Source organism: Mesoplodon bidens (genome assembly GCF_964165515.1).
Source record: "Mesoplodon bidens genome assembly, chromosome: 9".
NCBI classification, from domain to species: domain Eukaryota; kingdom Metazoa; phylum Chordata; class Mammalia; order Artiodactyla; family Ziphiidae; genus Mesoplodon; species Mesoplodon bidens.
The window spans coordinates 6,096,176-6,108,587 of NC_138166.1; the positions used below are offsets into that span (position 1 = coordinate 6,096,176).

A 12,412-nucleotide genomic window follows, 5' to 3' on the forward strand; every position below is an offset into this window, starting at 1 on the left:
AGTAGAATCAATAGTTACAGTCCAGGTATGGAGAAATTAAGGTGAACCTGAGTGGTTCAAGAGGGCTTCATGGATAGTGAAGGGCGTAAATAGAAATCTGACAGGTGCAACGGATAAAAGGGAATGTCATTCACATCAGGAAAAGCAGTAGAACAGTATGGAGGTAGGAAGAGTCACATCTTGTATCTCAGAAGGTAAGTCCACTAGTAGGCTACGCGTGGAATTAATCCTAAGGTCAGTTGAATGTGGGGAGCATCACTGAAGTGTTTTCTAATACTAGAGTGGAAGAGTCCAAGATAATTTAGAGGATACATCTAGGTTTATTATAGAGAGGCACCAACTTTTGCAACTTTAATTGATGTTATCCTCTGAAACTGTTCCTTAGCCATTTAGAATGGGGTCTTACAAACAAAAGGAGCTCAATAAATATTTTACTTCTGGAGATGGGGTTGGAAAGCTATCCTGTGAATTAGTAATCAAAATGTTTTAGACAGTTAAGTCTATGTATGTGATGCTGATACCAGAATACATGGAGATGATAGCTTGAGTTATCTGTATTATACTTACTGAATTTAATCCCCTAGTACTTCATCTGTGTTTTTAGTTCCATATATATAACATTCACCTTATTGTAAGAAAACCTGACTTAAAAAACAAACAGACAGGCCATGGCTAGATTTTACTAATTGTCCCTTTGAAATAGTGAGCTATTCTTATTTAAGCTTTTCTCTGATTACTCCTATATACATTTCTTTGCTTAAAACTGCTATAGTTCTATTAGCCTCTAAAAATAATGCACATTTATATTTCAACAAGACAAAAAAGAGAAAACAGGCATGGTGAAAAACTCCAATTGTTTTAAAAGATCACAAATTTAAAATGTAAATTGGTGGTCAGATGGTCTTAATGGGCAGCTTGGCAGCATCCCCTATCTCCGGTCAAGAATTCAGAAATCAAGAGAGCTTGTAACTACCATGGGGAAAAAAGATTTTTATGATTTCCTTCATTCTTGAAAAATGGCTCCACTATTGCCATCTTAAGATCAGAATGACCAGTAATGAAATAATGGGGAGCCAAAGTGACACGTTTCTTTCAGAGCGTGTCCAAGCACTGTGCACAGGACAAAGGGTCTTGGTAAATATACTGAGGGGGGTCCAGAAAGATAGGGGGAAAGGAACTTCAATCTATTGTCCCTAAGAAACACCCCTTAATGATTCAAATAGTTCCCCTTGCTGGGCTCAGCTCAGAGAAACCTTCTCACCGTGAGTGACTTCCACTTAGATCTTTCTGCAGGTTCTGGTGGTGCCAAAGCAAGTATGGTGGACTAAGAGCTGTGTCCTTGCCCTAAGAATTTTTTTTCTAATTTTCTCTTCTAGCTTCTGGAAAGTTTGGTTTACTAATTTAAGGGCATATTGCGTGATGACCATGTATCAGGCAATGGAGATATAACACTGGGGAAAAACAGACCTTACTGAATTTACAGTGCAGTGGCAGAGATAAAAAAGAATCAAAGTCTCAATATAAGTCAAACCACCTCAAAATAAATGTAAATCTGTGAGTAGTATGGAAAAAAATACACCACATTATGAATACCTAACAGGGAGTCAAAGGCCTACTCACTGAGTCAAAGAGTATTTCCTTGTAGCAGTGAGGACACCAGTTGGAGAGATGGGCTACATAGCAATAAGAAGATGTTACATATACATATATAAACTATGTATGTAATAATTTATATGTTTATACACTTGTAAAACACTAAAAATACATATTGAGAAATATAGCATTATAAAAACTGTGATGGTTACACAGTAATTTGTATTACTTATTCATTCACACTAAATCATTTACCTAACACTGAGTACTCTGACGTGCAATACATGACATGCTATACGATAATAAGGTCCTCAGGAGCCATACCCGTTGGTTTTCCACTGTGGCAAAGTATGTGTATTTACCTGGACCTTCTAATACCTGTCATCTTCTATTTAATCCTCACTTGTGTTCCTAAGAGCCAATAGCTCTGTCAAGAAAACTGAGTAATTTTGGAAAGTAAAATGAGTGCAAGGCACATGTTTCTCTAGTCATATCATCTTTGACATTTCTGAGTATGTGTGCCAAGTAACGGAAACAAATCCTTGATTTTTTTTTTTAATTCTATGCAGATCATCAAACAGAAAGCTCCCTGATTAGGTTTTATCAAAACTTCCTTTATAGACTTTTCTGGGGCCACCATCTGGAAAATCAGGGCAGATTTTTCTTCTAAAAAAATAGACTTAGATATCTGTAAACAATGTCCAATGCAACAGGGCACATACAGTTGACAACTTTCAACTGTATAGCTATTTTATTTTCATAAGTGAGAAAATATCTTGGCATCACCATGCACCCCTTTAAACGGGGTGCCTGTCACTCAAGGTGTCTGTCACTGGACAAGTAACTTCTCAGGCACTTAGTAAACAAAAAGCACACAAATCAGTTACCCTCCCCTTTGGCTAGCCCCAGGTAAACTAGAGATACACCCAAATTCAGAGTGAATTTTGGCAAGTTCCAATTACTTTCTTGGAAATATACTGGGAACAGCTCCATTCTGCATGTTTCAATTAGTTACATGGGTCCCTTGAGACAACTTTTGAACACAAGGGAAATACGAGCCTGGCTACCTACAAACACACACACAAAAGACAGAAGTTTTGAAATACTGTCATCCTAAGTATCCTGAGTTGTATAAGAATGTGTCAGACAATTCTGCATTAAAAGTGACTTGAAGGTATACCTGACTTCCAAGTAATTATTCACGATAATGTAGCTCTGAAGTTATGATTACTTACTATGCTGCAGAATCATTAAGCTGGTACTCTCGGGATCTGTTGAAGCAGGCTTGTACACCGCTGTCTTTCCACAATCTCTTTATAACTCCAGCAAGTTCTGCAGTCATAAAACCTTCCTCAGCAGCGCCAGCAAGCACGAAGAGTTGGCGGGCATCATCCTGAACATTCAAAGTCCATTTTTATTTAAAAAGTAAAAAGGCAGATACTACAGATAAAGTATATTATAGATTACAAAAAGTGCAATAGTGAATTTCCTTTATGCCTTTTATTGGTGTCATAACTTGGATTTCTCTAAAAGCACCACTTAAAAAATTGGCTTAATCAAAAAAGCATAATCTTAAATCATGAGTCCATGTTTTGTGGTATTAGTAACAGCTATCAAGGCACTAAGGAGCTGAAAGAATAACGACACTGCAGCTCATGAGAGAATATATTAACCAACTACCCACTGACGGTCTGTTGTACCCTTTTGAGAAAACAGAGGAATGTATGCTTTGCCTCTCCCTTACCAAAATGTTTCTAATCTAAAAAACACATTAACACCATTAGAGGTTATTTTTAGAATCTAATTAAATGTTAGCTTTGTGATATACTTCACAGATGCAAAGTAAGTTCAGAGAAGGGAGAAATCAATGTGGAATAAAGCAAGAATAGTTCCACAGAATGGTGTGAGATTTTTCAGAAGACCTTAAAGTAGGTATACCTTAAAATCAATGGGCCAGGAGATGGGGATAGCTGTTTGCTAATCCAGGCAAGGAAACAAAATAAGCACAGCTTTGGAGTAGAAATACTCATGACACATATAGAAGAGAGCATGCAAAGTTTTTAAATGAAGGAATACTACATATAAATTTAATTAAATTTTGCTTAAGTTTTGAGGTTACAATATTTACAGTTATTCCACTAGGTCAGTGTTGTCCAAAAGAGATATGAGCCACTGACGCAGTTCTAAATTTTCTAATAGCACATTTTAAAAAGTGTAAAAAAAAAAAAAAGTAAAATTAACTGTAACAATATATTTTATTTGACCTGTATATAAAATATCATTTCAACATGTAATCAATATAAACTTATTGAGATATTTCATATTATTATAGATATTTAGTGTTTGAAATGTGGTGTTTCTTTTATACAGACAATGCATCTCAATTCGACACATTTCAAATACTCAGTAGCCACATATAGGTAGTAGCTACAGTGCTCTATAACACAACTCTAGTCTTCAGGTAATAACACAGTTAATACAAAAATAAGGGATATGTGAAGTTACCATCTTCGCAAAGATTCTTTCTGGCCTGAGATATGCAGCTTTATGTTAACTGGATAGACAGTCCATAATTTTTCTCTAGGGACATTTTTTCCAATGTGGTGTAGTAGCTCTTTATAAAGTGATGGCACATATTACGATAAGGCATACAGAAGGGACGCATTTGGTGACACAGGCTAGCAGAGGGTACTAGCTGACAATATAAGTTCATTCTACCGCCAGTTTGTGAAACATTTTCTTTTCAGATGGAACCCATGGTGAGAAATAATTAAGTCACTCAGCATGGGAACGTATTATTCAAGCATATATTTCCCTTTTTAGTAAATCACAAGAGAAATGCATGCAAGCAAGTAACACTTGTACCATGTCCTTAATAAACCCCAACAAAACACAATTTCAAGTCGTTTTTAGCACCATTTACCTAATTCCAGTAAACAGTTATTCAATTTTCCAAATAATGACTTATATGAGATATTTCTAAATTTGGTTATTTTTATTTTTAAGTGACATCAAACATACTTTTCTCCAACCATTTTAGAAAAGCGCTTTTCACTTAAGTGAGCTTTCAAATGAGCTTTCATTATGATATATTTATTCAATTTCCATAAAATTTGTTGACAGAAAAGACTAATGCCCTCTGGTATGGGTCATAAGATCACGTTCTCTTAAAACTTTCCAGGAAAGAAGCCTGAAGAAAAGACCTGGGAAACTGTGGAAGCTCTATTTATAAAATGCGGCATTCAAAAATGTCTCCTCTTCACAAAATGTAAAGAAGTCTCTTTTCCTTAAAAAAATGAACTGGAATACTCATCTCCATGTCATAAGCAGGACATTCAGATGTCTGCAGATGAGCTTGAAGTAATAAATTTAAGCAGGAAGGTACTTTAGAAATTATTCTACCTAATTTTTTGTTTTGTTTAAAAAGAACCTGAGACAGGGAGATTGTGCAATTTATTTAAAGTTCCACAGGTAATTAGTCACCCAATCCCACATATTAATCAACAATTACTAAGCAGCCACTGCCTAAGTCAAGATAAATTTGACAACTGCAGAATGATGACAATAATCCTATCTTGTCATGGACTGAAGTCTTTTCAAGATTCATGTAAAATGTTACGTAAGAACATTTAAGAAAGGAAGACAAACTTGAGTGTACTAAAACAGTATGACATAGTGTTGAAAGAGGGTAGGGATTACTAAAGGGCTGTAGGTAAGTAAAGCAGTTTATAGGAACTCTTTTTGTAGTGTTAAAAAGAAATTTATTGTGTTTCCCTGGTGGCGCAGTGGTTGAGAATAGGCCTGATGATGCAGGGGACACAGGTTCGTGACCTAGTCCGGGAAGATCCCACATGCCGCGGAGCGGCTGGGCCCGTGAGCCATGGCCGCTGGGCCTGCGCGTCCGGAGCCTGTGCTCTGCAATGGGGCAGGCCACAACAGTGAGAGGCCCGTGTACCGCAAAACAAAACAAAAAAACAAACAAAAAAAGAAATTTGCCAGGCAATTATTTGCAAGTAGCAAGGAAAAAAATCCTTGGATGTAGCTGAGTTAGTATGTTTTCAAATGACTAAGAACTAAATGAAGATAAGATGGTTTAAAGAATGTAAATTCTAGTTCATATAACTGCATGTTTGGGGAACTCAGAAAGGAGATACGAAATGCCATCCTGTCAAGAGACACGTAATAGCCTCTTCTCACACAGTGATGATCAGGGAGCACCTGTTAGTGACAACACATTTTATTTGAAGCTGTCACCTATTTTGTGAGAATTATGGGGAAGAGAGGACTTTGAGGGACCATGATGGCTGTCTTCTGATATATCAGGAATCATCAAAGGTAAGAAAGAACTGACTTTGTGCTTAGGCACAGAGCAGAAAAAGAATTCTGAGGGCAAAAGATATCAGATTTCAGTTCAATAAGAACACTTTTTCACAACCAAAGCTATCCAAAAACACAAAAAAAAGGAGGGAGAGTGAGAGACCGAAATTGTTAAGCAAAGGCTAGATGAGTGTTTCAATAGAAACATCAGAAAGCCCTTCTACAATAGAAGCTAAGTAATATGATAAAGGAGTGTCAAAAAAAAATAGTGCACCTTTGAATTTTTGACCACAGGGATAATGTATTGATCTCATGATTGATACAGGTATAGAAATCCTTTGTTTCAATGGTTTAGGATAATTATTTCATTAATTACATTAGGCAACAATACCGAACACCACATACAATGAGAATTACTGACATATTTAATCTACCACATTTCTAGAGCATACAATCACTCCTATAAATTTAAGACAGTTATACTGCTTTCACCAAAGTTAGTGTATTGGTAAGGAAATCTTGAGAACTTTAGTGAAGACACCTCTCCATGGCATCTGGTGCTAATCCCAGATGTTAAAGAATTGCTTTAAGAAATGTAAGAATGTAAGAAACAAATGTAAAACTTTTTTTCTCTAAAAATACAACTGTAACCAAAGTAAAAATGACTGAGGCAAGGAAAGAGGAAGTTGTTTTTCTTTTTTTCCCCCGTAACACTGCTTAAGGGGGAAGGGGTGGGGGATAAAAGTAAAATCATCTAAATTAATTTTAACTAAATTGCAGATGGCAAAATTTTTGACTACATTGCAGTGAGCATGAACTTCATTATGTCAAGAAGAGAAATTATAATAAGTATGTTACACAAATATAACTTTAATGTATATTTTTATGAATCTTACAACTATATAGCTTTAATTTTCAAATTAATAAAATAAACATTAAACTCTTCTTTGTATGCACAATAGAACCTATTGTGAAAAGATAGACAAACATGTAATAAATAATACATGAACTGAGCAAAGCAGAAAAATACTGTGTTGGAGGCATATAATACATTTCAAATGAAGGTTAGTATCACTTTGTCACATCACTGATTTGTCACAAATCAGTATTTCTCAGAATCAAAAACAACATAATATTATAACTTCTTCATCTTAGTTCTCAACAATAAACCAGACTACTACTATAAATAATTCAAACATTCATCTGGAAAAATGATAAGTAGAAATAACTAGAAACATTTTGAAAAAGAATACTAGGGACAGAGGGCTGAAATGATCAGATATTAAAAGTCTACAATATGCAGAACATCTAGTATTAATGCACAACATCAACAGGGGGAGAAAATCCCAAATGTGAACTTACATGACAAAGGTGGCAAGATAAGTCAGTAGGAAAGAATACAATTATTAAAAAAAACACTTGTGAATAATTAGATAGTCATATGAAGAGGAAAAAAAAATAATGCAGATCCTTATTCCATGCATACAACAAAGTTTCAGAGGGATTAAAGAACATAGAAACGATGTTGAAATTCACTCCCCTAAAAAACTTTTAAAATAGCACAAATATTCAGTAAATCTTTGGTTGAGAGAAGATTTTCTAAATTTAAACACAATGGAAGAAATAATAGGGGAAGTTTTTAAAAATGACAACCTAAGATTAAAGGCAATAAGCCAAATGTGAGAGAACATTTGCATTAGTGGACAAAGGGTTAATATACAAGTACATACAAACAAACAAATACATAATCAAAACACCAAGACTCCAATCCGTAGATGAATAAAGGATAAAATAAGCCACTAACATAGAGAAATAAAAAGTCAATAAAGAAATGGAAAACTGCATAGTTATATTAAAAAACTGAAAATGCAAGTTAAATGTAAATAAGACTTACTAATAAATTAGCCAATATTTTAAACATGTCAGACTCCAAATGTTGGCTACCCAGAGTGCTAAGAAAAGGCACTGCTGCTAGGAAAGTAAATTGACACAGCCTTTCTCAAAAGCAATCTGGCAAGTCTGGCAGAGACATAATATAACTAAATAATGAAATTAATTTTAAAATTAGAGGAAGAGAAAAGTGGCCATTATGCAGAAGCACGCTGAGGTTTGGGGGAGAAAGGGAGCTTAAGTCAATTCTAGGCAAGGTTTTCTGTTCCTTACAGCCCAGCTTATTCCAAGGAAGTGCTTCTCAAGCTTTCTGGGATGAAAGATCAGTCTTGTGTTTTATTTGTTTCATTTTCTTTTGTTTCCAATCTTTCAAAACTAATACTATTGGAAAAATAACATTTAAATGACGTAAAATATAAATACATTTTTGTAAACTATCAGAGTTAACATATAAGTTACTCTGTCAATTGATGTAAAAGTTGGTCCAATCGCTTCCTTTACTTCTGTACTCACCTGTGCACAAGGCTGTGTGCAGGCACTGTCCATGGACCACACTCTAAGAAGCACAACTCTAAGTGATGCAGTGACATGTTGATAGGCCCCTGTTCAACACTTCCCTAACTGTACATTATTAAAAACAAAATAATTGGGCTTCCCTGGTGGCGCAGTGGTTGAGAGCCCGCCTGCCGATGCGGGGGACATGGGTTCGTGCCCCGGTCCGGGAAGATCCCACATGCCGTGGAGCAGCTGGCCCCATGAGCCATGGCCGCTGAGCCTGCGCGTCCGGAGCCTGTGCTCCGCAACGGGAGAGGCCACAACAGTGAGAGGCCCGCAAACCGCAAAAAAAAAAAAAAAAAAAAAAAAAATAATTTATCAATAAACTGTCATCTACAGATTGACTACACGCATTATGAGAGTTTTGAAAGGATATTAGGCACAAATTTTGATTGCTCTATGCCAGCCCTGAAAACCATTTTGTTTCATTTTAAGTAACTAATGTGTAATCTGCTTTGCATATCTGGTAGCTGCCAAATACGAAGCAAACCACAGCAAATTGTCACTGTCTCTTAAAATTTTACATCTTTTAGTCAATTCTCACCCAGTTAACCTACATATTAAAATGTAATTCCAATCAAGATACCGACAGGCTTTTTTTGTTTGTTTCAAAAGGGATGTGAGGAATTCAGTTGATTCCCAAGTTTATTGGGAAGAGAAATGCATTATAGCCTTTATATTTTGGTTAAAAAAGAACAATGGGATGGGTGCACTTACCCTACCAGATACCAATATCCTATGAAGCAAGAGAAACTAAAATAATGTGACTCTGACAAAAAGAATAATAGTAGTATAATCATTATAAATAACAACAGCAATAACAAACATTTACTGAGCATCGATTATGACCAAGGCATGTAGTAAAGGCTTGTCATTATTTCTCAGAACCCTGTAAGGTAGGTGTTATTATTATTTCCATCTTATTATGAAAATAAGTGACTAAGCTAGGGAAGAAAAGAATATATCAATTAAAAAAAAATGGAGCTCAGAAAAACACTCAATTTAATGCTAAGGGTAGCATTTTCAAGTCACTCAGGAATGGAGTACTAATACATGGTTGTAGGCAAGAGCTGATCAGATTATAAAATATACTTAGATTCCACCTAGAAAAAGGAAGATGATTTTTAAAAAATAATTGTAAGCTAAAGAATGTCTGACAAGGCACAAAACACAGAAGTCACAACTGATTGAAGAAAATTTAAAGTTCTGTAACAAGAAAAATACTGTTTCAAAAAAGTAAAAGAAATATGCTGAATAAAAACATTTGTAAAACATAAAGAAGTAATATCCCTAATATTCAAAGAGATTCAGTGTGAAAAGGGTAAGGAATTTAACAGAACTGAGTAAAGAATACTAAGAGGAGTCCACAGAAGAGATACAAAAAGACAAGATTCTCAACGTCACTACAAATCAGGAAAATAAAAACTAAAAAAGAAAGATTTTTTCACTAAGATATTAAAAAATTAAAATGTTAATGTATCTAAGTTAATGACACTCTGGGAAAGTTGACACTGATGCACGGTTGCTAGAAAAGATTATTCACTTCGTGTTTTTTCTGAAAGCAGAAAAAACTATGGTCCCTATCAAACTTAAATATGTGGTTATCCTTCAACTTAAAAGGCTAATACTTCCAGGAATCGATACTGTAGAAAAAGAAATATATTCAGCCTTTATCTATACTGTTTCTTCTTTCTAGAATGCTTTTTCCTTGTTTTTGTCTAGAAAACTCTTAACACATGTTCCAATACCAAGCTCAAAGTCCCCTCCTCCTGTCTAAGCCATGTTTAATTCATCTTTGTATTCCTTAGCACAATTTCAATAGCCTCATAGTATTTTAAAATTTGCAGACTTCCCTGGTGGCACAGTGGTTAAGAACCTGCCTGCCGATGCAGAGGACACGGGTTCAATCCCTGGTCTGGGAAGATCCCACATGCTGAGGAGCAACTAAGCCCGTGTGCCACAACTACTGAGCCTGAGCTCTAGAGCTCGCATGCCACAACTACTGAGCCCATGCGCCACAACTACTGAAGCCTGCACACCTAGAGCCCGTGCTCCACAGGAGAAGCCACCACAATGAGAAGCCTGCTCACCACAACAAAGAGTAGCCCCCACTTGCCGCAACTAGAGAAAGCCCGCAAGCAGCAACAAAGACCCAACACAGCCACCAATAAATAAATAAATAAACTTATTAAAAAATAAATAGAAAAATAAGATTTGCGTAGAGGCAAGGCAACAAAGACACAGAGTAGACCAATCAGAACCAATGAGAGAGACTGAAGATGTTTATGTGAAAGAGTAACAATGGCAAAGGTAACAGAAGTAACAGTCGGAAGGTAGGAAGAAAACAAGGGACCAGGGGACAGCTAGAGAGAGCCTAAAAAGAGTGGGTGAAACTAGCACCAGTGAAACAGAAGTGAGCAGCGCAGGCCCCCATGTAGATTCCAAAGCATCAGAAAACCAGTTTTAAAAAAAAGCTTGTGGTGAGAGAGCAGTTATTTCCAGTCAGTCCTGAAACAGCCCAAATCTGCCCCAAAAAGGACAGAAAATGACAATATTTCTTGAGAGAAAAATATGAAAATAAAAAGCCCTCATAAAAAGCAGCTTGCATCGACCCATCATTACCTTGTACAATGGAGGCTACAAAAACCTCTCTCTCTAATAATCAATCACATGTAAGATCTGAACACAGAATACTGTACACATGAATTGGAATTAGAGTACAATTTATTCAATTCTTTATCATAGGGTAGCTCTCTTTTGTGTAAGACTAAGAGCTCAAAAAAAATTGCTGAATGAATAAAAGATAAATGAATAAGTTGAATGCATAGTATTGATAAGGCAAAAATTGTCTGGATATGATCAAATCTTATTTCAGATAAGATAATTTAGAAGAATGTTATGAATTATTATTAAAAATGATCTTGAAATCTATTTGAAAATTTTAATTCATTACACTAAGCTTTTTAATCTTTGTTTAAAAGGAAAAGCTTAGTAAATTAATATGGCCTAGCAACTTATAAAGAAATATTAGATTAACTTCTTATAAAAAATAAACCAGATTTGCTTTACAGATTTCTCCAATGTATGTTCTCTAATGTTGCTTTCATTCATTTTTTTTTTTCCTGTTAAGCACAAATTGAGGCTCTGTGTAAAAATAAAAACCTAGCAGAGATTAAGAAGACAAAAAGTTACGGTCTCTATGCAAAAAATCTTCACAGTATTATCAGGGAGATAGCACACACATATTGAACACGTAAAAATAAAAGGGAACTATAAAAAGGGGTAACAGTCGTAGTAGTAATAATAAATCTACTTTGTACAAAAATATTAAAAATTAATCTAGAGATTCAGTTAAAGGTTTCTGGGAAGGTCAAGTTTCACATCAGTTATTAAAAAAAGAATCAGTGAAGAATAACCATAATAAAATAATAATAAAACTTGAAATAAACAGATTAAGCAAGCAAACTGGGACTGGGGGAAAAGGAGAAAAAGAAAATACCCTATGGACTGGCTGGGGCTACTTCCAATCAAACTGAAAATAAGTTACACATTGGGCCAAACAAGGAAGCACAGGCACACTGCATTGGTTACCACCGTGTGGCAATCTTTCCTTCATGTAATGTCCTGAGTTCCAGTTTCTTTACTGATAAAATAAAGAGGTGAAACTAGCTTGTCTCCTAAGGTCCTAGCTTTGAAATTCTGAAAGATGTTTTCTAATAGCCAGTATTTTCTGATTCCAAAGATTAGCAAACTTGTACACTGTTTTCATTATCTGAGACTAGACTGCTTTTTCGTCTGGGCATGAATGCAAATAATTAGATCATTTCAGCACTCCAAATCATAAAAACAAATTCTGAAGAATGCCAGTGTAGGCAGTATACTAAACTCAGTAGTAACTACTAAAAACTGCTATGGAGATACAGAGGTGCCCAATATGCCATGTTATATAGAAAACACTGCAATGGATATTGAGTGGTCCCAATCATCTTATGGATAAGGAAAGTATTCTAGCTCTAAAGGGAAGATTATGCAAACCTGTGTATTCTTACTTCACTCA

General features: G+C 35.5%; 1 protein-coding gene across 3 annotated transcripts in view; it reads right to left on the minus strand.

Moving 5' to 3' along the window:
* Positions 1–12,412, minus strand: part of GNAI1 (G protein subunit alpha i1) — a 90,492-nt gene that overhangs the window by 22,802 nt on the left and 55,278 nt on the right. For all 3 annotated transcript variants that reach the window (XM_081243986.1, XM_081243987.1, XM_081243985.1), the window contains one exon: positions 2,829–2,986. In XM_081243986.1, coding sequence (XP_081100112.1) covers positions 2,829–2,986 — 158 coding nt within the window. The remainder of the gene's footprint in view (positions 1–2,828; positions 2,987–12,412) is intronic.